This window comes from Lepidochelys kempii, chromosome 27 (assembly GCF_965140265.1).
Source record: "Lepidochelys kempii isolate rLepKem1 chromosome 27, rLepKem1.hap2, whole genome shotgun sequence".
In the NCBI taxonomy this organism is placed as follows: Eukaryota; Metazoa; Chordata; order Testudines; family Cheloniidae; genus Lepidochelys; species Lepidochelys kempii.
Window position 1 is genome coordinate 15,321,482 of NC_133282.1, and position 24,571 is coordinate 15,346,052.

Here is a 24,571-nt window from a genome sequence, read left to right on the forward strand (position 1 = left end):
CTAGTGACTGGCTTATGTGGGTTCTCTCCAGATGTCACTGAGATTCCAAAGATGATACTGTAACCAATCAGTGGCCTCCTGTTGACACCCCTCACATGGCTGCACATCACAGCCACTCAGACCTTCACAGTGACTTCAGAGAGAGAACTCCGATCCTCCTGCTCAGAGCCCACAGCCCCCCAGCATTTTGGCTGACGTGGCTCCGTTAGCAGCACTGGGCCCTGACATGCAGTTGTGTCCAGTATTAGCGCGTGGACGCACACTAGGGCATTTCCATCTTTAGTATTTAAAAAGCAACGTCAACGACCTTAGCGCCATTTTTTCCACTTGGTTTCGTAATACCAGCAGCCAAGGGTTCCTGGACACTTTACACATATTCTGCTTTTCACGGGATGATCTCAGAATTCCTTACCATCATTAAGGGCTTTCATTGGGTGGTTTGAGAATATCCGCATTTTTATCAACGGGGAAAACTAAGACGGACGTAAGAATTCCTGTTCACACAGTGAATCTGTGGCAGAGCTGAGATTTGAGTCCAGGAGACCTGACTTTTGTTCCTTTGCTAACCACTAGACTCCACTGCTCTTCATACCAATGTGCAGGCAAGAGATTAAGTGCAAGCAGAGTGGGGGCACAGGGAAAAGGTGGGTTTCCGCTGCAAGCCTTTTCAGAGCTTATCATAGTAAATAAAAGGTTATGAAAAATACCCAACAGCACCTGTTAGAGAAATTCCTTATTTGTGATGGATCCCAGTGTAACTGAGAATAATAAAACCACGCTCTTATACAGTAGATGCTCATTAGTAGCAACATATCAAAGCCTTTTGCTGTGTTGCTCCTAAGCGGCTGTTGCTGTTACGGGGAGTGTTGACAATTCGCAGTAGGGAAAACGTTCCCAGGGGAAATGTTGCTCGTTAGTCGTGGTTGCTCTTCCCAGGTGTTACTGCAAACAAGCGTCTACTGTAGAGCATTTTTCATCAGTGAATCTCAAAGCTCCAAACTTAGGGTGTCCCTAAACCTCCACCTGCCAGAAGCTGGGATGGATCATGCAATAATTACCCTGTTCTGTTCATTCCCTCTGAAGCATCTGGCACCATCCACTGTCGAAAGACAGGTTACTGGGCTAGATGTACCATTGGTCTGACCCAGTGTGGCCACTCTGATGTTCTTAAAGTGCTTTAGCCAAGGACGGTAATATCATTATCCCCGTTTTAAAGAGGGGGAAACTGAGGCACATGGCAAGGAAGTGACTTGCCCAAGGTCACCCAGCAGGCCAATGGCAGAACCAGAAATAGAACGCCACTCTCCCAAGGGCCAAAACTCAAGAAAGCATGTGCACCGGAAAAACACAATGTCCGAGAGAGATAAGATGAAAGGAATATTCCATCACAAGCAACTTCCAGGAGAGATTGTGCGTGCTGCATAGTTAATCATTCAACTGTAACTGTGAAGTACTCGGCATGCTCCTTGTGTGTGCGTGTACACACACACAGCTCCTCACCCTCCAACAGGATCTCTCTTTATAGTCCCCTCTGCTCCATCTCCAAAGCAGCAGATGGGCTGTCACAGCAGCTAGCGGTATGAAATGTGGTCATGGAACTGCAGCCACTGTTGATTTCTCACTGTGATGAACCATCTATTGCAGAAGAGAAGCAAAGAAAACTGTTGCTTCTGCCATAGGAAATCTGCTCTGCTCTGTGAAAACAGCCTGTGTGTGTCCATTCTGACTGGGTGTGCAATAAGGCAGCAGACTAGAAGGGAGTCTAACAAGTGTGGGGGAAGGGTATAAGGAAAGAGGCTTCTCCTGAAACATAGTTACAGAAAAAAACCTCAAAATCAAAGTTCATCAAGAGCCCTGTCATGCTCCTAAGAGGAGGGAATTGCACTTACACAGCCTTTTCCATCCAGAGATCTCAATGTGCTGTACAGACCACGTTCTACAGTTGAAGAAATTAAGGCAGAGGGGTTAAGTGACAAGCCCAAGGTCACACAGCAAGACAGTAGCAGAGTGGCAAACAGAACACAGGCACCCCGGCTCCTAGTCTCATGCTGTAACCACTCTGTCTCTCTTCTCAACATGCTTCTAATAAGGCTTACAGGACATGAAGCTATCTTGCTGTAGACACTGAGACCTGACTCTTACAGTAGAAAAATAACTGGGAAAAACCTTTAAAACAATTAACCAATGTAAGGCTAAGGAAAGGTGCTGGATTGACAGCTCTGAAGTCTGAAGGATTAAGGACAGCAAGAAAACAAGCAGCTTAGACCTCCACCATGATGCCCACTGGCAATGTGTCAACTCAAATCTGGACAGATCCATTGTACAGGGGCATTCCATTTCCACGGCCCATTCGATCTCTTGGTGATGCTGGCAACAACGGGTCAGAGCAGCACAGACATATGCTCCCCTCCGGGCCCCTGAAGTAGGAAATGAGAAACTGGATTGAGTAGCTCCCAATCCCCCGCCCTGATGAGCCCTGCGTGGTCATCCAAAGGAATAATAATGGCAGTTACACCTTTGCTTCCAATGGGGTGAGAAAACAAATCTCATTACACTAGCCTCGAAACATGCCAGAGGAGGCTGGGTGATAACTGAGAAATAATGAGAGTGAACTGTGATGATCTTTCTGAAAAATATTGCCAGGATGCCAGAAAGCATTAAGTGGGTGAAGTGCTGGGGGAGAGAGAATTTTTACAAGGCGATCATATTCGTGAAAACACAATCAAATATCAGACTTAATCAATACATTGTTCCAATGCTGCAGGTTTCAAAGAATATGTCGGTACACATCAGCGGACCACTGCTGGCCCGATGCCAACAGTTATCCACTCCTGCAGAGCTACAAAGAGAAGATGTTTTAATTACCTGACACTCATACTGCTAAAGGTCAGGCTGCCATCAAAGCCTTCCTTTTTTTAATCTGTTTTATCTAATTTAAGTAGCCTCTTATCTCCCTGCCTGTTAAGTATCTTCAGAGCCAAAAACTACAAAGAAGAAGGGAGGCTCAGTTACATCCCAGTGAGTTGCAACCACTCTGACAACCTGGTTTAAGCCAAACTGCAGGACACAATGGGCCATTCCCTTCCCTGCCCCCACCTCTGAAACAGGTTTGAATGGTCACAGCTGTGCTGTTAGGACAGGTCCCAAACACAGAGCATCTTGATAAAACCCTAGTACAAAAATAATCACTCAGTGCTTTAACTTTGTTGAAGAGGCCCCCAAACCTGCAAACACGACACGCCCCCTTTCCACTGCTGCTCTTTTAGAAACCTGCAAAACCAAACTTTGCATGAATTTCGATATTTGCAATCTCCACAAGTGGGTTTTTTCCCCCATACCTGATAATCTTGATCGTCAATCCCAAATCTTTCACGGAGGTTTCGGAACACCATCGGGCAGTACTCCTTAAATTTAAAACGGCTTGGCAAGTTTTCCCTAAGACAAACAGCAAGACGTTATTCAAGTGCAGCAAATTATTGTAGTACAATTTTCAAAGCTATTTTCCTGCTCTAAGCTCCTACCACTTTAACACTAGCCCCGGAAGTGTTTCAATTACCTATTTCTCCTCCATTCTCAGATTTGTGTTTTCCTGAATCATCATTCTGTGTGTTACCTAATAGCCTCATTCTGCAAATGCTTACCTGTACTATGCATCTGGTCGTATTAAATTCTGTAGGTTTTAGGCACTATGATAATACATAAGAAATAATAACTCATAAAAAGTTACCAGTGTATGTAAGTGTTTTCTAGGTCTGGCCCTTAGTTTGCAAGCTCTTTGGGAGAGGGTGTACTTCTTATATGGTTGTGAAGGACTGTGTAAATTCACAGTGATGTGTGCTTTTATCAATCGTTATTATCTGATCTACTCCACACTGATTAGGCCTCAACTGGAGTAGTGTGTCCAGTTCTGGGCGCTGCATTTCAAGTAATATGTGGACAAATTGGAGAAAGGCCAGAGAAGAGCAACAAAAATGATTAAAGGTCTAGAAAACCTGACCCACGAGGGAAGATTGAAAAAATTGGGTTTGTTTAGTCTGGAGAGGAGAAGACAGAGGAGACATACAGTTTTCAAATACATAAAAGGTTGTTACAAGGTGGAGGGAGAAGAATTGTTCTTCTTAACCTCCGAGGAGAGGACAAGACGCAATGGGCTTACATTGCAGCAAGGGAGGTTTAGGTTGGACATTAGGAAAAACTTCCAAACCGTCAGAGTGGTTACGCACTGGAATAAATTGCCCAGGGAGGTTGTGGAATCTCCAATGATGGAGATTTTTAAGAGCAGGTTAGACAAACACCTGTCAAGGATGGTCTAGATAATACTTAGTCCTGCCTTGAGTGCAGGGGACTGGACTAGATGACCTCTCGAGGTCCCTTCCAGTCCTATCATTCTATGATTATGAAAGCCTAATCCAAAACCATGGTAGGATTCTATTCAAAGGCCAAAATAAAAGTCTCACACGAAAGCTCAGAGTCCACATTCCCAACTGTATTGTGGCATTTCCAATCAGAAGCACAATGCACTTCTGTTCTCAATGCTTTAGAAGCTGCATGCATCATTTTTACCCTTTTGCAGGTAAGGGAATGGAAGCGTGTAGCTGTGGAATGACTTGTTCATGGGCACAGGGAGAGTAAGTGATACAGGTCTCGTACTTCTGTTTCCGTGCCCTAACCATTGACAGCACAGCTTCCCTAATCCAGAACAAAGTTTTCAAGCAACGGACCATAGAGTCTGAGATGTGTCTACAGAAACCAGTTGGTCCCCGGAGGCTAATTTGGGCAAGTGTTATTTGTCTTTTTTGACCACATGGTAGAATGATTCTCCCCTGTCTACAAGCCCAGATTTGATGGAGAAATTCTTCCCTTTCCTCTGTTGCTTTTGTTCTGCTGAATAATTCAGATGTCCCCTGTAATACATCATGACTGTTTAAGATGAAAAGCTGGGGAACCGGTCCTCTAGTTTCAGAGCAGATCTTTGGGACTGATAAAGCAAGGTAAGGAGGAGGTCAGTTAGTGGCAAGTGCTTAACAGTCAGAAGACAAAGGAGCGTGGATGAATCTGCTCCAGTCTTGTGCCTCTTAATGCAAGATTCTCTCATGCAGCCCACCCCTCAATTGAGGCAGCATGGGAGGCTCAGAGCCAGGTAACATATTGCCACTCCCGATATCAGTTACATCTATTGTTTCTGAGCACTTCCAAACACAGGATCTTTGGTGGTCTCTGTCCGGTTCCCACGGACAAGAGTCCACATCACAAAGCCCCCCAGAGCAACTGGCTCCCTTGTCAGCAACCTCAGCAGAGAGAAAAGAACCAAAGGGGTTGTGCAGAATGGGACCCCCCCCACACACACACACACGCACTCTCCTAGAGGTGGTCTCGCTGGGGCCGGTTTGAGGCAGACAGGTCAGGCAGGGTGGGAAGAGGAGAGAGAACTTCAGCCTCGGGGTGTTGGATTAACAGCCCTCCACAAGCACTAAAACAAATTCAACCCAATCCAGCAACTACACATCTGTGATTACAGCGATAGCTTTTCCTTATCACAGCACATCTGCATGACCATTCTTCCTGCCACTGAAGTGACCAAGGCCAAACCACAAGGTAGCGTGGCACAGGCCGTCACAATACCCACTTCCCTGCTTGGCGGGTTTGGCATGTCACGTAGGGGAGCATATTTCAAATCATGACAGATTCTCTCTTTACAACCAGGCATGGAAACATCTGAACTGGTCACTACCAATCCTCAGGGAGAGCGGAAACTCTTTACAGACAGAATGAGCAGTGAGGGGTGAGAGGTGAAACCACACCTACTTACTTGTTGAAAAGATGATTGTCCACCTTAATCTTACTGTAGGCTTTAAAGTCATCTGGCATTAACATGACAGGGACAGGAACATTGCTTAGTTCATTGATCTGTAAGAGAAAGGAAAACCAACAAGACTCAGAACTTGAATCATGATCTCCTGTCATCATCAGTGGGTTTACTGGTGATCCCAGAAAGCTATGGGTGTTGTTGAATACTTGCTAGAAACTGATTTGGAAGCGATACAGTTCACTCAACTTTTAGAGCATATTTCTGTGCTGAACAGATCTGGGAAAGTGCTGTGGTTTCAAGTTTAAAAGGGCATTATACATACTTGCCAGTGACGTGGCAAGTACGTTTCCAGCCAACCTCTGCTCTGCATTATTCTAAGGCAGCTACAATTTGTTAACCTTCTATTGATCACCCATGATAGGATTCGAGAACAAAGACTTAACCATGTACTGCAAGGCATCACTCAGATTTTCTATTTTTACACTCCTCTCTCTTTAGGTCAAAAGCTGCACTGGCAACAAACTCCAAGGCTAGTTTTCACTGTTATAAATAATGGATTGGACAGTGACAGAGGTTCTGGACTGCTTCTCTCTAGCCAATACAGCTGTCTCAGCGATACCGGCTCCTTCCTTGGCTGTCTGTTGTAGTTCTTATCCCACACTCCCCCAAAGGATGAATCACTCCAGTGGCTCTCTGTGATTCTCTGTTCACGTGTGGCAACCACAGGAATATATGGAAACAGGCAATTGGGTATTCAGCTGCCACGCTGCAGAACAGCGACTTTTGAGAAAGCCATGTATGAACATTCAACCTGTTGCACCATGGGCTGAAATAGCCTGTGATAAAACAACGGGAAGGCTACATGTGGTTATAATATGCTAAGTGAACCAACTTGATACGAAATATCAAAGTGTGATTGTCCCCAGTGACGCATTGAAATATTCTTCGCAAGCATGGCTCGCTAAGCAATGCCCTCCATTTCAGCTTTACCTAAACCCCAAAGTTTGTTCAGACTAAGACAAGTCCAATCGTTATTCGTTAATTTGGAATTCACAGCGGCCACATCAGTCCCAACTCACTGATCTGGTATTAACACCGTGGATTTACAAAGTAATTCCACCGCAATTCAATTATCTTTGTTATTTTAAAATGTGCCAGCTCCAATCCGGTAATACTTGAAGAGAAGCAGCCGCCTGCCCTTGTAGTTAAGGCAGTGGGCTGGGAGTAAGGAGACCTGGGTTCTGATCCTGACTTTCAGAATCCTTGGATAAGTCACTGAACCTCATGGCGCCTCAGTTTCCCCATGTGTAAAATGGGGCCGATATAGCTCTACCTCCTGGGGAGACTGCAAGGTTTAATTCATTGTTTGCAAAGACCATGGAGATCTGCTGATGGAAAGCACTAGAGATGGCCAGAGGATTATCCAAACCGTTCTAATATCTTAGCAAACAACCACTGAACAGACAAGTATTTTTCACATCTCTTTTCTCATTGTTGCCAATAAAAGAAATGCACATAAACTGAGGAATCAAACTCTGGACTGCATTTTCACGGCAACGTCAGGTGTGTTACCAAGGGAAAAGAGAACTATTAAAGAGAAAAACCCTGGGAATCAGCAATGAGGAGGAAAGTAAAAGGGCCTTTGTCTGGTTAAAATTTGAAAGCAGAAGCTCTTTAAAGCACTGCCCAGTATTTACTCTGTAGCAGCATCAGGGGATGGTACCCACTTACATAAAGTGCTTTGTTGTACCATACAGATGAATGAATAAATAATGTTACATGCTGCCTATCATTTGTAAATTGCAATGGAGCGAAGAGACTGATACTCTCACTGCATTTGTTGAAAGCCTGATCCTGGACAAAGCAGATACTGAGGGCTGTGTGTAGAAGTGCAAAGTGAAAGGCGATGACCCAGGTGGGGGGTGCAGCAGACCCTCAATTCTGCGTTAATAAGAGGCGCCGCTTGCAGCTTCCAAGTTATCCTGCCTAGTAGGAGGGAACTACTAAATCGCCTCTCCTGAGACATACCCTTTTCAGCCCTTTTTTATCCTGCGCCATGGTGAGAGCTGGCAAGCCATAATCTGCTTGTTCTAGCACAGAGCTCAGAAAGGGTGACAAAGGCAGCATTACAGTGCTGTTCAGAGCCACAGAGGTATCCAAAGCCAATGGCTGCAAGGAAAAGTGTATGAATGAACTGCTCCCTGACGGGAGGCAAAAAGATTTCAGCCTGACCTTTGCCTACTCCTGGCTCTCCGCAGTGGCTTTACCTGGTACAGCCCTTTCGACTGACAGGTGTGATTTGCACTGAGGCTACTCCAACGCTCATTCAAAGCACGCCCTGCCCCACAGAACAGCGCCTCAGCGTCAACGTCTAAGGGAAGAGTCCTTCGCTGGCAGCCTCCTCCCCAAGCCAGCTGCACTCACTGGACGCCGCCACCAGCTTTTGGATACTGAGTTGAGGGTCAGCAGAGAACAGCCATTACACATGAACGGGGTGTGATTTTATTCTGGATGGCACTGGATCACAGCTCAACTCTTCATGAGTGCCAGGCATAGCCCGGCACCACATCTAAAGCCAGTGGAATGATGTGATCAGACATTTAGACACTGCAAAAAGAAAAGGAGGACTTGTGGCACCCTAGAGACTAACAAATTTATTTGAGCATGAGCTTTCGTGAGCTACAGCTCACTTCATCGGATGTTGTAGCTCACGAAAGCTCATGCTCAAATAAATTGGTTAGTCTCTAAGGTGCCACAAGTCCTCCTTTTCTTTTTGCAAATACAGACTAACACGGCTGCTACTCTGAAACCTGTCTTTATAAAGAGTTACTTATGCTTCATAGCTCCCTTGAAAGGAGGGCATTACAATCCCATACTGAACATGGGAAGTGACTTGCCCTGAGATGACAGGGCCACCAGAGGATCATTACCTTACGAAGTGATCAACAGAATAAAGAGCTGAACAGGTGTTTCTAGTCCCTGCTGTTCACAAGCTATTTGCCTCTGAAAGTATGTCAGGTCTCCACTGGTCCCTCATTCTTGGCACCAGTCCAGGATTGAATATAGCAAATCCCAGACCTTCGAGTAGTGTAACCCGCACACCTTGTTACTATAACAGATAGCTGCCATATTTTACATCCTTTTTTAGGATTTGAAGGACAGGAAAAAAACCTATTGCCCTCACATTGCCTTTGAAAGCTCAAGTCAGAACCATTACTACTGGTTTTCAGTGCATCCATCTTTTCCTACCAAGTCACAAGAACGTAAGAGCTGACCTACTGGGTCAGATCAAGGTCCATCTTGCCCAAGATCCTGTCTCTGGCAGTGGCCTGCACCAAAGCTTCCGGGGGAGTGTATAGAACAGGGCAACTATAGAGCGATCCACCCAGTCTTCCACTCCCAGCTTCTGGCAGTCAGAGGTTTAGGGTCACCTTGAGCACAGACTTGCACCCCTGACCATCCTGGCTAATAGCCATTGAACTCTAAAAGTCCCCCCCAAAAAGACCAACCAACCATGTGTCTTCCAAAGGGCCTGTTAAGCATAGTCCTCTTAGAGGAGTGAGACACTAGATGTTAAATATTGACCAAATAAAAGTGGAACTACAAAGGCATGCTACAGTACGTACGTATTTATACTGCTCTCATCGCCATAGTACCTGAGTGCCTTCCAACAGCGCATTAAACAAGGTGACTAACATCTGTCATGTCTGTTCTCTCATCCGCTCCCCAGGGAGAGGAGCGTGTGCAGACGCACGTTACTATGAATTTGTGTCACAGAAAGCAAAATCAAAGAACTGTGCACTTGGCACAGAAGGTGGCGAGGTTTGTGATGGTCCCTGGCTCCTGGGGCAGTTCATTCTAGTGTGTTGGGCCAGCCCCCGAGAAAGTTGTCTCCTGCACAGATGAGCTTTACCCTTATTGTAGAAACTCCCTTTGTGCCAGAGGAGTGAAGTTATCAGCTACAGTCTTTATCTCACAGTTTTAGGTGATCTTTTAGATGTCTCCTGGGCCCAGGAGTCAAGAACCAAAACTTTGAACCTGACTCAATATTCTGTGGGAAGCCAGTGGAGAGAGAAGGGAACAGATTTGATGTGTTGGCTGTAGCATGGCATCCCTAACCTGTTTGCCAGAAGCTGGGAACGGGTGACAGGGGATGGATCACTTGATGATTCCCTGTTCTGTTCATTCCCTCTGGGGCATCTGGCACTGGCCACTGTCAGAAGACAGGACACTGCGCTAGATGGACCTTTGGTCTGACCTGGTATGGCCATTCTTATGTTCGCTAAAGAGACACTGGGATTCACCTTTCAGTCAGTGCATTTGCTGACTAATCTAATCCCATCCGTTTACATTATAGCTACTGTCCTAGACCATAAGCACTCAGGGCAGGGATGTCTTCATATCCGTTTGTAAAATGCCTGGCACACTGTTGGCCCTCTACAAGTTGTTTCCCACCATTCTCCTCCCCTCATCTCCTCCCACCAAAAAGACCTTTTAGAAGAAATCTGTTCTTGGGCAGTCTTGAAAAATAAATGGTCACTTTACATGGCCCATTATGCCTTTTTAAATTGCCATTGAACTTTCTATTCCCATTCCAGGCAAGACCACAGCAAAGTAAAGACTCAAATGGGACACTCAACGCCCCCAGCCCTGTCAGTAAAGGAGTGCCAGTAAGAGGGGCATACCCTGCTGCTGCTGCTGCCCATTCTGTACCTGGTCTGTTGTATTTTTGCCAGGGTTTAGTCAATCTGGCATCAATCCCCTTCCCCAGAATCCTATTGTAAATTCAGATTTAAATAGGATGACACATGCCAGTCATCATCATGATCAATTTAAAACAAAACCCATCAGATACATGAGAATCTGGAGGGCAGATTATAGAATTTAGCAGCAGGTCACACTTTAGATCGAACTATTTGACAATGTCTCAGACGGAAAAGTCACCGCAACAAGGAGCAAATGCTTCTGGTTTCACCTGAGTGCAAGCACAATACCACCAACTAGGACATGCAATATCCTCCTTTGTACAAGATAAAATAAAAACGGTTTGTATTGCTCTGTAAATACACAAGCGGGGCAAGCGGGGGTATTCTTTAGTGCCTTGAATTCTTGGACAGCAGTAATCAATAGGATTCTAGGTTTATTTGCAGTGGGTAATTCATCCTTATTAGCAAGGGTGATTTCTTATTGAATAAGACACATCAATATTCTGTGCAGTTCAGAGCCAGCTGTTCTCAGGATAAACAGGAAAAGCATAATTTCATTTCAAAACCTGATTCTAGCCTCAAAGTGGCAATTACCATTAGTAAATTGATGGGACAACACAATTTGTTTACAAACAAGATCCAACTGACAGAGTATCCAAGTCTATTCTCCAGGATTCTTTAGAGCAGGAATTTTCTCAGAAAATAAAAATACTTTGTTCCCCTCTAGTGCCTTTCAGCCAGGGAACGCAAACTGCTTTGCAAGCATTAATCAAGCTCCACGACACCCTCATGAGGTAGGTAAAGGATAGATGTAGGGATCGCTTTCATCAGCGCTGAGATTTGACCGCATCTGGAGCAGAATACAACCACTCAACAGAAGACTGTAATACAGTGCAATGGTTTAGGACAGAAAGTGAAGAAGAATACTGTACACAATTGAAACCCTAAGTGTGGGTTGGTTTGAGAAAATAAGAGTTTTTGTGAACTGAAGTGTGATTAATTAGACTGATTATGCCATGGAACTCTTCGTAACCATTAGCAGTAAGTTTTGGTTCTGCAGCTCATCCCAGAGATGGAACCTCCTACAGGAAAACAGCCCCGAGCACCAACCTTGGATATTATTTCATTACTGATTAAGGGACGAGCATCTCCTAGTAACACTGAACATACCTCATCCCAAAGCACCTCAGAGATCTCCACTGACCTGGCCCAACCTTGAATAGCTTGTGAGCTGTGATGGAATCACAGCCCAGTGTGCTAAGGTTGCAGGCCATGAGATCACCCAGTCCAGTTTTTCTGATGTAACTTAGGTACTTATATGGCCCCGATCAGAGAAGCTGTCTCACAGTCTTTAACGTATTTATCCTCTCAAGCCCCCTGTGAAACAGGTAAGAGCTATTATTTCCATTTTTATAGATGGAGAACTGAAGTACAGAAAAACTAAGTGACTTACCAAAGGTCACAAAGTCAATCTGTGGCAGAGTGAGGAACGGAACCATGGTCAGTTTCCAGCCCACTGGACTATTTCTCCCCTCATTATCTCAAGAGAAGGTTACAAAATACATTCTGTTGCAACTTGGGGTCACAGTATGGCAAAGGTCGTTGATGCTGGTTACCAATCCTGTTGCCATACACGGCACTCACTAAAGGTCAATTACAGCCCCGGAAGAAACCATCAACATTAGGGATGTGACGAATAATGGCACATGGTAGGTTGAGTGCATCAGTTTAGTGGACTTCAAAACAGTATGTAGCAGATGCATCTCTGTGGCCAGAATTTATATAGCACACCAAAAATAACGTATGCTGCAAATCCCAGTTTTACTATTTGGAATGAATACCAAATAGCTGTCTTCTGTACTGGCTGAGCACAAAATCCCAATAATCCTGTGAGATTGGGTGGTGCTTCATTCAATAAATGGAGATTCAAGAAGAGAGAATGCTGCCATTAGCAAGATCCACAGAGACAGCATCACAAATATACAGATTTAAATGGCGGTGCACCTGCTTACACCAGATCAAAAGCCAGCCCTTTGTTCCCACCAAACACCACAGATCTACAGCTACCATCTCACTGAACAAAGGCTAACTTGATCCGCACAGACATGGCTGTCTGTTCAACATGTAGAAACAGGGAGAGACACTCACCACCACTGGCAAACACTAGAATCCTGTCATCTGGTATAACCAATACCTTACAGTGAGAACTATGGTCTCACCACTTGTACAGAACACTGCTGATTCATGAAGTGTAGCTATCCCCTCCAAGAATGTCATCACAATTCAACATTTTCACCCCCCATCTTGGTGTTCCCTCCTCCACCCCTTACACAAACACTTTCAATCAGGTCACCTTCCTCTGTAGCATAGGGCACGGGTCACTTACTGGTGGATTCTCTGCTCCTTGAAGTCTTTAAACCACAATTTGAGGACTTCAATAGCTCATAGGTGAGAGGTTTTTCGGAGGAGTGGGTGGGTGAAATTCTGTGGCCTGCGTTGTGCAGGAGGTCAGACTAGATGATCATAATGGTCCCTTCTGACCTAAATACCTATGAAAAGGTTATGAAGTGATATGCAGGAGGGACACTAAATGTACAGCCAGCAATGAGAAGTCTGAATCTTCTGTTCTCCCCGAAAAGCCACGACAAGCCCACAAAGGATGCCATCTTTAAAATGGTTTAATTCTTCAATGCAACTCATGAGCCATTCACAAATGGGACTCAATCTTTCTGGCTCACTCTTTTTCTCCTATTTGCACAACTTTACACACTTTTTGGAGGGGTGGGGAGGAAGGAAGGCAAGAACAAGCTTCCTCCCCCCCCACTGCAGATTCAGCTGCCAACAATCATTATTGTTGGTCCTGTCTACACAGGGCCACAAAGTATCAAAATACAGTCAAAAACCAGTTCAGACCCACTCAATTTAAATTTGGTTTAGCACAGTCAGTATGGATGAAGACAGACAGTGTTAAAGCGAGTTATAGCCTGAACGGATGTAAAAAATAACTCCCAATCTGCACGCACTAATATCTCCACACACGTCATCTACTTTTGCCCACCATCCACTGTGTTTGCATCAGCTGCTAGTAAGCCTGTTTAACCACAAGGGAGGCCTAGCTGTTACCAGAATAAATTAATGGACCCCAGGGTGTATCTTTACAAAACAAGCAGACAGATTGCATAAAATGGTTGTTTGTCTGATTTGTCCATGGAACAGTTTGGCCCAACTAAAACTATTTTTGACACAACCCTCACAATCACGATTGTACCAACATATTCTGGCACTCCCAAAGGGTTTATCCAATAGGGACATGTATTCTATAGCTCTCAAGTTCATCCTTTGCAGCAAAATGGGCTCCAGAATGTAAGCTTCTAAAAAAAAATGTCTCTAGCCCTTACAGTTGCAAAGATAACCTTGAAAATATACTTAAACTTTAGAGAGCACACAGCCTGAATAGGAGGGGTGAGGTGTGACCCACCTGATTCATCTCAAGAAGCAGTTAACTCTGAAACCTACAGACAGCAGTGACATTGCCAACACCGTGAACTCTCACTGCTGACTACTGAAGCAAACCTTCAGTCATTTTTTTTATTCCACAGTTACAAAATAAATGCCACAGGGCTACTGGAACAATATTATTCATTTTTATGTTTCATAAAAACCTCTTAAAAAAAACATTTGGAGTTGTTGCAGAATTTCCTCTCCAGTGCCTCAGAGACCATGGCCCTTGGAGCAGAAGTCAGATTCTGCTTGCCATATTATGGGGCCTTGCCTATGAGCAGGAGCTTCTGGTACATTTTCAGGCGAGAGACAATGCACCGTAGGGTGGAATTAAGAAGATTGGCGGGGCTAGTACAGCTGCAAAGCTTGTGGCTTCCTGTTCACACTGGCTGGTTTCAGCAGAATCTGAGACAGCGTGCCAACCAGTACCACCAGTGCCCAGTACGGCATCCTGGACAATTGCTGTGCTTGGATGCAAGCCTAGTACATTGGAATACTAGGTCTGTTCCGATAACTTTGGATAGGAAGATAGGACTCCACACACGACCTATAACTTCCTGGGGACAATCCCTTCAGATTTCTAACCAAGCCTTTGGAACAACCAAAGGAGAGACTGGGTTGCAGACAATCCTTCCTACATATTATACCATGCCCAGTTCAGGCTGGGACAGGGCTTTGGAACTTGAGGTAGAACTGTGGCATAAATACACTGGCAGTGGACGTGATCAGTAAAACATAACTATATGCCTCACTATCTAGTTTCAGGCCTTTGACTTAAGGAGCTCTCAGTAAGCACATGGACCAATTGGGCAACCATGCACTAGGCAGTGACAAGACTCTCTCAAAGCATTACCCTCACTCCAGTTTCTGTAATTTGTCATCCTAAGAGCTGGGCAGACTTCTTTTCTAATTGTAAAGTAGAAAAGGTGCTTTCCTGTCAATATTTGTTCAGGGTTGGCCAATTACGCACAGGTTCGACAGTTCTTTTTCATTTGCAATGAGCCTTGTTCACAGACAGTTGCTGTATGATAAGAATTGGCCTAATCTATTTGTTTGCAGCACATAAGTGATTCCACCTCATATACAAATAACTCTGTGATGCCCTACTCCGAGGACTCCTCAAACACAGGCTTGCATGACCAACTGCTCGTTAGTAAAGCAAATAAAAATAATTTAGACTATGATCTGCTTTACACAATGGTGGAGCTGGGCTCCAACTCTTTTAGCTTCACCTAAATGCCTTCTCAGCAACAAGGCCAGTCGCAACAGAGTAAAATCAAAAATAATTGCCAATTCATTAGGAAATCACAGATATTTGTCAGAGGGTGGGGGGGGTCACAACTGATGTTTTCTAAACCCTTTTCTGGCTCTACAGAATGCAGCTTTGCAGTTTCTGGCAGCAGTTTCATTATGATATATGTTTGATATAATCACGTTATTAGCTTGGTGTTCGCACCAAACTTTCGCCTTGCCTCCCGTTCTCTGAGTAAATTCTTCACAGCCAACTGTTCTGAGCCTTAATAGATTCCATTGCAACGTAACAATTCAAGGTTTGAAAAATTTTCCAAATTCGTACCAGCCAACGGCCAATAAAAAAGGGACCAGGGCCACCAAGAAGTTCCAAGTGGCAACTGCTCCAGTGACTATGAGGCAGCAAGTGAAACTGACAAGAATCTTTGTTAATTTCACTGCTTCTGAAGGGGTTGCTAATGACAGCAGTGAAGCTGACAGAAGTCTTGTTAATTTCATTAGATTGCTTCTTGGCAAAGTTCTGAGCAGCAGCAGAAACTCCTGAGCATCTTTTGACTCAGGAAGACAACATGCATCGGGTCATATTTGCGAGGTTTTATTCACCACCATATGGGCTAGAAAGCTTTATTAATAATAATAATCAGCAAATCAAGTTCTGCAGGAATGGATGGCTTAGGCCCTTTCACTCCATGAGAAGGAATAATGTTTTCCCAGCCCTGAAAAGGAGTACATTAAATTTGAAGTGAGGACGGGAGGAGAGAAAGGTTTCTGGATTTCCATGATCACAAGATTATACTAGGATGATGGATTTCAGATCTTTAACTGCTGCCATGGCAGTTTACCTGCCACAGCCATGAGGCAGTCATTTCCAATCCATCCCATCCCATCCGGGTAGATGAGGAGAATGGTGCAAGATTTTGGGTGCAATCACAGAAGCTGAAGGAAGAAGTTTACTGAGTAAGGTATGAAGCTGTCAGAAGCAGGATCCAAAGAAGACTGTGACAGGTAAGGAGCTCAGAGTGCTTCAGAGATATTCATATCAACCCCTCCAGCTTCCACCTGAGGTAGGTGTCACTACATCCTCCATGGGAAATCTATGGCCCCCAATGCCCTGGGACATGGCCCCCAGATTGTCAATATCCAGCACGGGCTCCAAAGTTTGGGGTGAGGGTTTCCACGGCAAGAATGAATGGGAACAAGATCCTGGCATCTCCTCCTTGTGCATCTGACCCTACCATGAGGATGCTAAGGCTGGCTCTGTGGTTTCCTAGCATTAGGGGAATCTCCAATATGTGTGGGAGGGGAGGGGCCAAGAGTCCTTCCTGGCTAACCACACTACAGTAGATTCCCACACAGGGATGTAGAGGGTTACGAGGATCTTCGGGAATGGGAGGGCCGGAGAGACAGAGTCTCCCAAGATCTCACCGTGTAGCTGGGCTCTCACAGAGAGGATGGGGATCCCAGGGTGATGCAGGGGGGCCCTCTGGGGTTTTTCCACCATGTTGCTACCCCCCTAAGCAGGACCTCCTGGTTCCAAGGAGATGGGGGGGCCCTGTCATTGGGCTGAGAGGTATCAGAGCCCTGAGGGGATGGGGAAACAACTGGGGACGGGCTCCGAGACCCGAGTCATAAGTGCCCAAGGAAAGGGGGGGGGCGGAGGGTTCCTGGGGTGCAGGTACCTGAGGGGCAAGGGGTGGGAGTGTCCAGGGTGGGGGGCCTGATCCCAGGGGATGGAAGACGTCCCGGAGGCAGAGAGGTGCTTGGGGTCCCTTCACCATGGGGTTGTCCCCCAGCATGAGGGACGCTGAGAGCCCGGGGATCAGGGTGCCCTGGGGAAGGGGGAGTACCCTCAGAGGAATGGGGAAAAGCCCCCCGACCGCCATAGTAGGGTCTCCTCACCATATTGTTGCCCCCCACCCCGTGAGGGAACTGTGGGGAGGGCCCGGGGGGGGGGGGGCTGTGGTCTCCTCACTGGGGGGGGTCCCCAAGGGAATGGATGGGGGCCCCGATCCCGAGATCTCCTCCCGTGCGGCTCCCCCCCAACGAGCGCGGGCTCGGAGGCCCAGGGGTCCCGCGGTGGGGGGGGGGGGGAGGGCCCCGATCCCGGGCTCGCCTCACCGTGTGGTTGGCCCCCCACATGAGGACGCTGAGCAGCGGCTCCGAGGCCCGGAACAGCTTCACCTTCTGACACACGAAGTGCTTCTTCTTGGTCTTGGTCTTGCTGGCGCTGAGCGCGGCCCCCAGCGCCGCCCCGGCGCCCCCCGCCGACGAGCCCCCGGCGCAGTTCGAGGCCATGGCGGATCCGCCCCCCTCCCCCTTCCCTAGCAGCGCCTCCGCATGGTTCCGCCCCGGCCCGTTACACGCCCCCCCCTCACCCCCAAACAGTGGTTCCGCCCGAACCCCTACACCCTCCGCCCGATGGAGCCGTCCGCCCCCGCCAGCTCGCTCCGGCCCGTTCGCGTCTTCCTCCCCCCACAATGGTGCCGTCCGCCCCGCTGGCTGCCCCTCCTGCCCGTCCCTGCAGTGGTTCGCTCCACCGCGAAGGAGGAGCCGCTCCGGCCGGCCGAGCCCGCTCCGGCTCCTGCACTGAGGAGGCGCCAAGATGGCGGAGGTCTGAGGAGGAGGGGAGTGGGATGTACCATTCCCCACACTGGCAAGGGGTACTGAGGGCAGGAGTGTAAGGAGGGAGAGCCACTGCCTGGTCCCGGGTTAGGCCCGGACGGGTTCCCCTAGGAAGACCTAAGGATACGTCAGACATGCTGGGCTGACAGGGGAACCGCGAGAACGGGCGAGGTAGAGAAGGGGCGTGGAAAAAATATCTCCCTCCTCCTCTCGCCCATGATGGTCTCGCCCAATTTGAGTGACGTATTACGTCAGGCCCCGCCCTGCCCGACTGTAGCCAATAAGCAGCGAGGCGCCTGGAATTATGAATGGCCTGCTATCTTATGTCACACACACTCTTAAAGGGCGAGCGAAAGGGGCACAGCTGCACATGGGGGGTGGCGCTTGGCAGCTTCCTCCCGCCTCATCTTCCACGTGCCCCGCCAGGGGTCCCCCTAGCTTCCCCCTCCAAGATCCCCGCGTTGGAAGCGGGAGACCTAGGAGCTGCAACTCTGCTCCCCCTCCAGCCTGCAGAGAGGGGAGCATGTCAGGTTCCCCCAGGGGAAGCTTTCTTCAAATCCAAGTGCAGTATAAAGACAGGGGCCAAAGGGCAAAATACCTGTGGCTTTTCAGAGAGGCAGAGGGTAAGCCCAGTCATAGGAACTACAAGGAGGGAAACATCTGTAGTTTGTTAGCCAGCTCTGACTATTTAATAAGGACAGCTGGTTGGTTTATTTCCTTACCTGAGGATAAGGATTTAAGGTCACTGGCTAGTCATTTAGTGTAAATCTCATTAATGCTTGAGGAGACCGAGAATTTGTTGGTATGGCCTTTTTCAATCACTCTGTGCAATTCTAATTCTTTCTCCCGAATTACAGCTTTTTCTACTAGTGCCTCCTATTGTTTCTGTGACAAAAGTGGTTATGAGCCAAACACACAGCTGTAAAAGAGGCCACACAACATTTAATAGAACCCATTGCTGTAACACAACAAGGATGAAAGATTTGCAGGGGCAATGTACGAGGGCAGGAGTGAGAAATACTGTGTCTTTTAGGTATAATTTTAAAAGTTGCTTAAAGTAAATGGGTTCATTTCTGACTCCCATTTGCACTAATTTTAGAATAACCCAGCAGTAAGTGACTACAGAGCAATAATCATCTGCCAAAGGAAAACATTTTATAGAGCGTGGTCAATTCAAAGAGAGTATTTAAATCAGCTTTGCAAAACTGTCATGAAAATTTGCTCTCTCAGATACAAAGTATATTTGCCTGACCTCACAGAATCATAGAAGGTTAGGGTTGGAAGGGACCTCAGGAGGTCATCTAGTCCAACCCCCTGCTTGAAGCAGGACTAAGCCCCAATTTTTGCCCCAGATCCCTAAAATGGCCCCCTCAAGGATTGAACTCACAACCCTGGGTTTAGCAGGCCAATGGTCCAACTACTGAGCTATCCCTCCCCCCAACCTCTCATAAAATGTAGAAAAACCCTAATTAAATGTCTCACATTGCTACCCTCAGCCTCCAAATAATGCCCCTTCCACCCATGAACACACAATTGTGTCACTCAGCATTGCAAAGGTTTTTGCCTGCTTATCAGAACAACAGTTTTATTTGTGGATGTAAAATACTCATTTTCAACATAATGGGGGAAGGGACATTTTTATGATGGTTTTCCATGGCTGCTGTAACCTACTGCACTAATTGCTAATTGGCCCCAACTCATGAATTGACAATGCTCTCTGCAATTAGAATCTGACTCATTTCCAGAAAAGAGGGTTAGGAACAAGAAAAAGCCTAGTCAGATATACACACCTGTACCTATGCCCATTACTCTGCATATATGTACAAAATCCCAGAGAAATATTTTATTCTATTACCTGCATCTTGTTTGAGTTTTGCTTCAGTTTATTTTTCCTTTCACTCAAGTCTCCGCCTTGCTGACACGTCATTCAAACCTGTGAGCAATTCGGCACATTTCTACAGATATTTCACAGATTAGTTTGGCTGAAACTAACTCCATACACCCTCCTTGCCTATTCCCAAACTGGTGATACTGAATACTAATCAAGCTAAGTCTGTCTCTGGTGTCACTTCACAGAAGTTAGCAGAGTAACTCCACAGGTGAATTTGTTCCCAAGGCCAATTCTACACTATTGATAAAATAGATGCTTTCTCAGGCATCGAAAGAGGTCAACTTGCCCAATTAGTCTAGTAATTAGTTACCAGAAATTTGTGTCTGATAACAGTATTAAAAATGGATGCTGGTTTAGGTAGACAACAGGAAGCAGGATCTGGCAAAATGTTAAAAATAGAATATAAGGGTGGAAGGTGTCTCCAGCAAACAGCTTGGTGCAATTTAATACTCTGGGTACAAATGTATTCACAAAGCTAGAAGGCCAAGGAACTCTGTGCTGATATAGAGAAGGCCAGCTCCCTTTCACAGAGTAAGTATCATTGCAGAAGTCTGTGTAGGTTGTTGGAGGATCCCTCTGTGCATGGGGCAGCTACCCTCTGAGAAGAAGTGTCCTGTGAACTGTTCTGAAAAAGCCCTAGTGAGCCAGCATATCAGCAGGAGGACAGCAAGTTTCATCTCTGCATAAAGTGTTTTTCCAGGGCAGCTGGCGTTCTCTGGATGGAGTGGATGTTGCGTTTGACCCGATCTTCTACAGAGGAAGTGGACGCACTCTCCAGTTTTATGTGGCTGCAGAAGAATTGAATGAGAAAGTAAGTCGGATCATCCTTCTAAATTTTACTCTTTCCAGTAAAGCTTCATTGTTCCTGGACTCTCATGCATGAGCTAGAACAGGAAACAGACTGCTGCTTCCTAATGCAGTCTACACTGGAACATTTGAATGACTATAGTTTAGCTTGTCACGGACTAAGCACCATATATGCAGGACGAACAGGAGGACGTGTGGCACCTTAGAGACGAACCAATTTATCTGAGCATGAGCTTTCGTGAGCTACAGCTCACTTCCTCGGATGCATGCCGTGGAAACTGCAGGGTCAGCGTTGCTCTGTATCGATTTTTAAGAGGTTCCCAATTACTCCTCAACCTTCCAAACAGAACTGTTAATTACCAATGTGTCTGTCACGGGAGATTTGGCTGCTTTCTGAGAAGCATACAAGAGGGAAAAGCAATCTGTCCCCAAACCAGGGCAGTGCTCCTCTGGGAACTCAAATGCTACCGCTCATGCTGCAAATTGCGATGTTAGCTCCAGACAAGAAGGGATAATTGTGAGCCCTGACGAACTACCTTTAAGACTCAAGCCACATTATTAAACAATATCCTAGGCTCCTCCCGCGCCCTCAAGTAACGCGCAAAATTTGTCAACTTGTCTGCTCTGAGAGCAGGAGGGAGGAATCCACCCTCCTCCTTTGGATTCTGCCCAGGAGGATTGTCTGTGGTGACTTTAAGCTACTTTGCACCTTCCCAGTTCTGGGCTGCAACAGCCTCCAGCATAATTCAGACAGTTCATGGGGGCTCCCTGGGCTACAGCACTGTGTACTGTAGCCCTGCCTCATATACCACTCCTGCCACACCCCCTATGCCCAGGTCTGTGAGCGGGTCCTCAGAAAACACCTATACAGCTGTCTTCCTCAGATTCCACACTGAGAGAACCCTTCCCCAGCCACTTTACAATGCTCCAACTCTTACCCAGCATAAAGAGCCTAGAGTAGGGGGGGGAGATGATGACACCTCACCCCTTGTGTTCACAGATGCCTCTCTCTCATAACACCCCTTACCCTGCACGGTCTGTTATTTCTAGTTAGGGCCCAATCACACAAGCCCTCTGCACATAGACTCCCACAGGAAGTCTGTGTACAGGGAATTTGTGGGATCAGGCCTTGATATTGCACGTTCTGAGAACAAGGAATTATTCTTTATCCGCTTGTAAAACACATGCGGTTCTATAGTGCTCCACAAATAACTTGCACTGAATGACTAGGCAGCCACTGAAGTCTTGCTCACTTTTTTTTTTTTTTTTTAGAGAATTAGGTTAAAAAAAACATTTAAACTTCCTTAGTTCTACCGTACAACATGGAATCAGAGAGCAGAGATGGAGAAGCTCCATCAGGTTCTACCTCATCCCATCCTGCAGCCAGTGCAGGATTATTCTCTACAGTGTTTTTGTCGAGTCTAGTTTTAAATGTCTCACCCATTCCCTTGGGGGACTATTCCCTGCGTTTAACTCATCTAGAGGGGTGGGCTGGTGAGACACTCACTGTAGGAATTTCCCATCTCGGGAGCGGAGTTTCTCCAGTTCTTGTTCCCGTTCCTCCTCCTTTCGGTGTTTCCTGACATTGTTTGCTCTCTCCTCTTCCCGCCACTTGGCGTTTTCCAACATTTCCTGACGCTTACGCTCTAGCTCCTCGGCGGAGATCTTTCTGTTGAGAGGCAGAAATAGCGCTGTTCATTATGATCGCTTGCTTCTCCCATCTCCATCTAATGCAGAAGTTATTCATAGCAAGGGACACAATCCACTACATTATTGAACACAGCAATCCCATAGGAGATCTTCCTTGTTTGCTGAGGCTCTGAAGTATGAACATACTTAAGAAGGCCCCTCATTCCTTATAAGACAGAAATGGACAACATCGCCACCCATCTCCTGGATGTTTTCCATAACAGCTGTTTGAGCCTCAAGTTCTTGACAGTTGACACAGCTTTCTTTTGGGCCTTGATTCAGCAAGGTGCTTAAGCACATACTTAAGTGGAATGTCTTTTGATCTTTACTATTTTCCTTCCCTCCATGGCCCAATGAATCCAAGACTTTTTTTTGTTTTTTAAACTGATTGGTAAGAGGACACCAACAAGGGCATCACGTTAGCCTGATGGCCTTGATATAGAAGGCTTCTAGCTACCAGTCTGTGGGATAAAACGACAACTTCACATTCGCCCCCGCAGGCTGGTACATGGCAGCTGAACAACTGGTAGCCAGGAAGAGAACATGCATCACAGTGGGAAGCAGTACGAGATGGTAAAATACAACACACTCGTAAATACCAAACACGGTTTGGACTGTTCACCTGACCTGCTGTTGTCCAGTCCATTCTAGTTAATATAATTATGTTTTTGCATTACTCACGGCCTATTATTTTAGGATCAGCATGGGCAGCTTCCTTATGAAGGTGCCAGATGTGCAACACTTTGCCTACCTAGTATACCCTGAAGCATGCTGTCGTCGGTATCCTTTTTTAGGGGAAGGGCTCCTAGCCCTTTCTTTTTCTTTCCTGTCCACCCTGGTGCTGTACCTGTAACCCAGGAAAGAATTTTTAACAACACATGCACATAATATCAAGTTTCAGAGTAACAGCCATGTTAGTCTGCGTTCGCAAAAAGAAAAGGAGGACTTGTGGCACCTTAGAGACTAACCCATTTATTTGAGCATAAGCTTTCATGAGCTACAGCTCACTTCATCGGATGCATACTGTGCAAAGTACAGAAGATCTTTTTATACACACAAACCATGGAAAAAATGGGTTTTTACCACTACAAAAGGTTTTCTCTCCCCCCACCCCACTCTCCTGCTGGTAATAGCTTATCTAAAGTGATCACTCTCCTTACAATGTGTATGATAATCAAGTTGGGCCATTTTCAGCACAAATCCAGGGTTTAACAAGAACATCTTGGGGGCGGGGGGTAGTAAAAAACAAGGGGAAATAGGTTATCTTGCATAATGACTTAGCCACTCCCAGTTTCTATTCAAGCCTAAGTTAATTGTATCCAATTTGCAAATGAATTCCAATTCAACAATCTCTCGCTGGAGTCTGGTTTTGAAGTTTTTCTGTTGTAATATCTCAACTTTCATGTCTGTAATTGCGTGACCAGAGAGATTGAAGTGTTCTCCAACTGGTTTATGAATGTTATAATTCTTGACATCTGATTTGTGTCCATTTATTCTTTTACGTAGAGACTGTCCAGTTTGACCAATGTACATGGCAGAGGGGCATTGCTGGCACATGATGGCATATATCACATTGGTGGATGTGCAGGTGAACGAGCCTCTGATAGTGTGGCTGATGTTATTAGGCCCTATGATGGTGTCCCCTGAATAGATATGTGGGCACAGTTGGCAACGGGCTTTGTTGCAAGGATAGGTTCCTGGGTTAGTGGTTCTGTTGTGTGGTATGTGGTTGCTGGTGAGTATTGCTTCAGGTTGGGGGACTGTCTGTAGGCAAGGACTGGCCTGTCTCCCAAGATTTGTGAGAGTGTTGGGTCATCCTTCAGGATAGGTTGTAGATCCTTAATAATGCGTTGGAGGGGTTTTAGTTGGGGGCTGAAGGTGACGGCTAGTGGTATTCTGTTATTTTCTTTGTTAGGCCTGTCCTGTAGTAGGTGACTTCTGGGAACTCTTCTGGCTCTATCAATCTGTTTCTTCACTTCCGCAGGTGGGTATTGTAGTTGTAAGAATGCTTGATAGAGATCTTGTAGGTGTTTGTCTCTGTCTGAGGGGTTGGAGCAAATGCGGTTGTATCGCAGAGCTTGGCTGTAGACAATGGATTGTGTGGTGTGGTCAGGGTGAAAGCTGGAGACATGTAGGTAGGAATAGCGGTCAGTAGGTTTCTGGTATAGGGTGGTGTTTATGTGACCATAGTTCATTAGCACTGTAGTGTCCAGGAAGTGGATCTCTTGTGTGGATTGGACCAGGCTGAGGTTGATGGTGGGATGGAAATTGTTGAAATCCATGGTGGAATTCCTC

At 46.3% G+C, this 24,571-nt stretch overlaps 1 protein-coding gene across 2 annotated transcripts in view; it reads right to left on the reverse strand.

The window, feature by feature from the left end:
- The window catches only part of LOC140903958 (phosphatidylinositol 5-phosphate 4-kinase type-2 beta), a 49,537-nt gene that overhangs the window by 15,394 nt on the left and 9,572 nt on the right, over positions 1 to 24,571 (reverse strand). The window contains exons 1-3 of one of the 2 annotated variants that reach the window (XM_073326011.1): positions 17,386 to 17,562; positions 5,810 to 5,907; positions 3,339 to 3,435 (exon numbers count right to left, since the gene is read on the reverse strand). In XM_073326011.1, coding sequence (XP_073182112.1) covers positions 3,339 to 3,435; positions 5,810 to 5,907; positions 17,386 to 17,562 — 372 coding nt within the window. Of the gene's footprint in view, positions 1 to 3,338; positions 3,436 to 5,809; positions 5,908 to 17,385; positions 17,563 to 24,571 lie in introns of those variants that run through there. The other variant, XM_073326010.1, reaches the window with a different exon arrangement.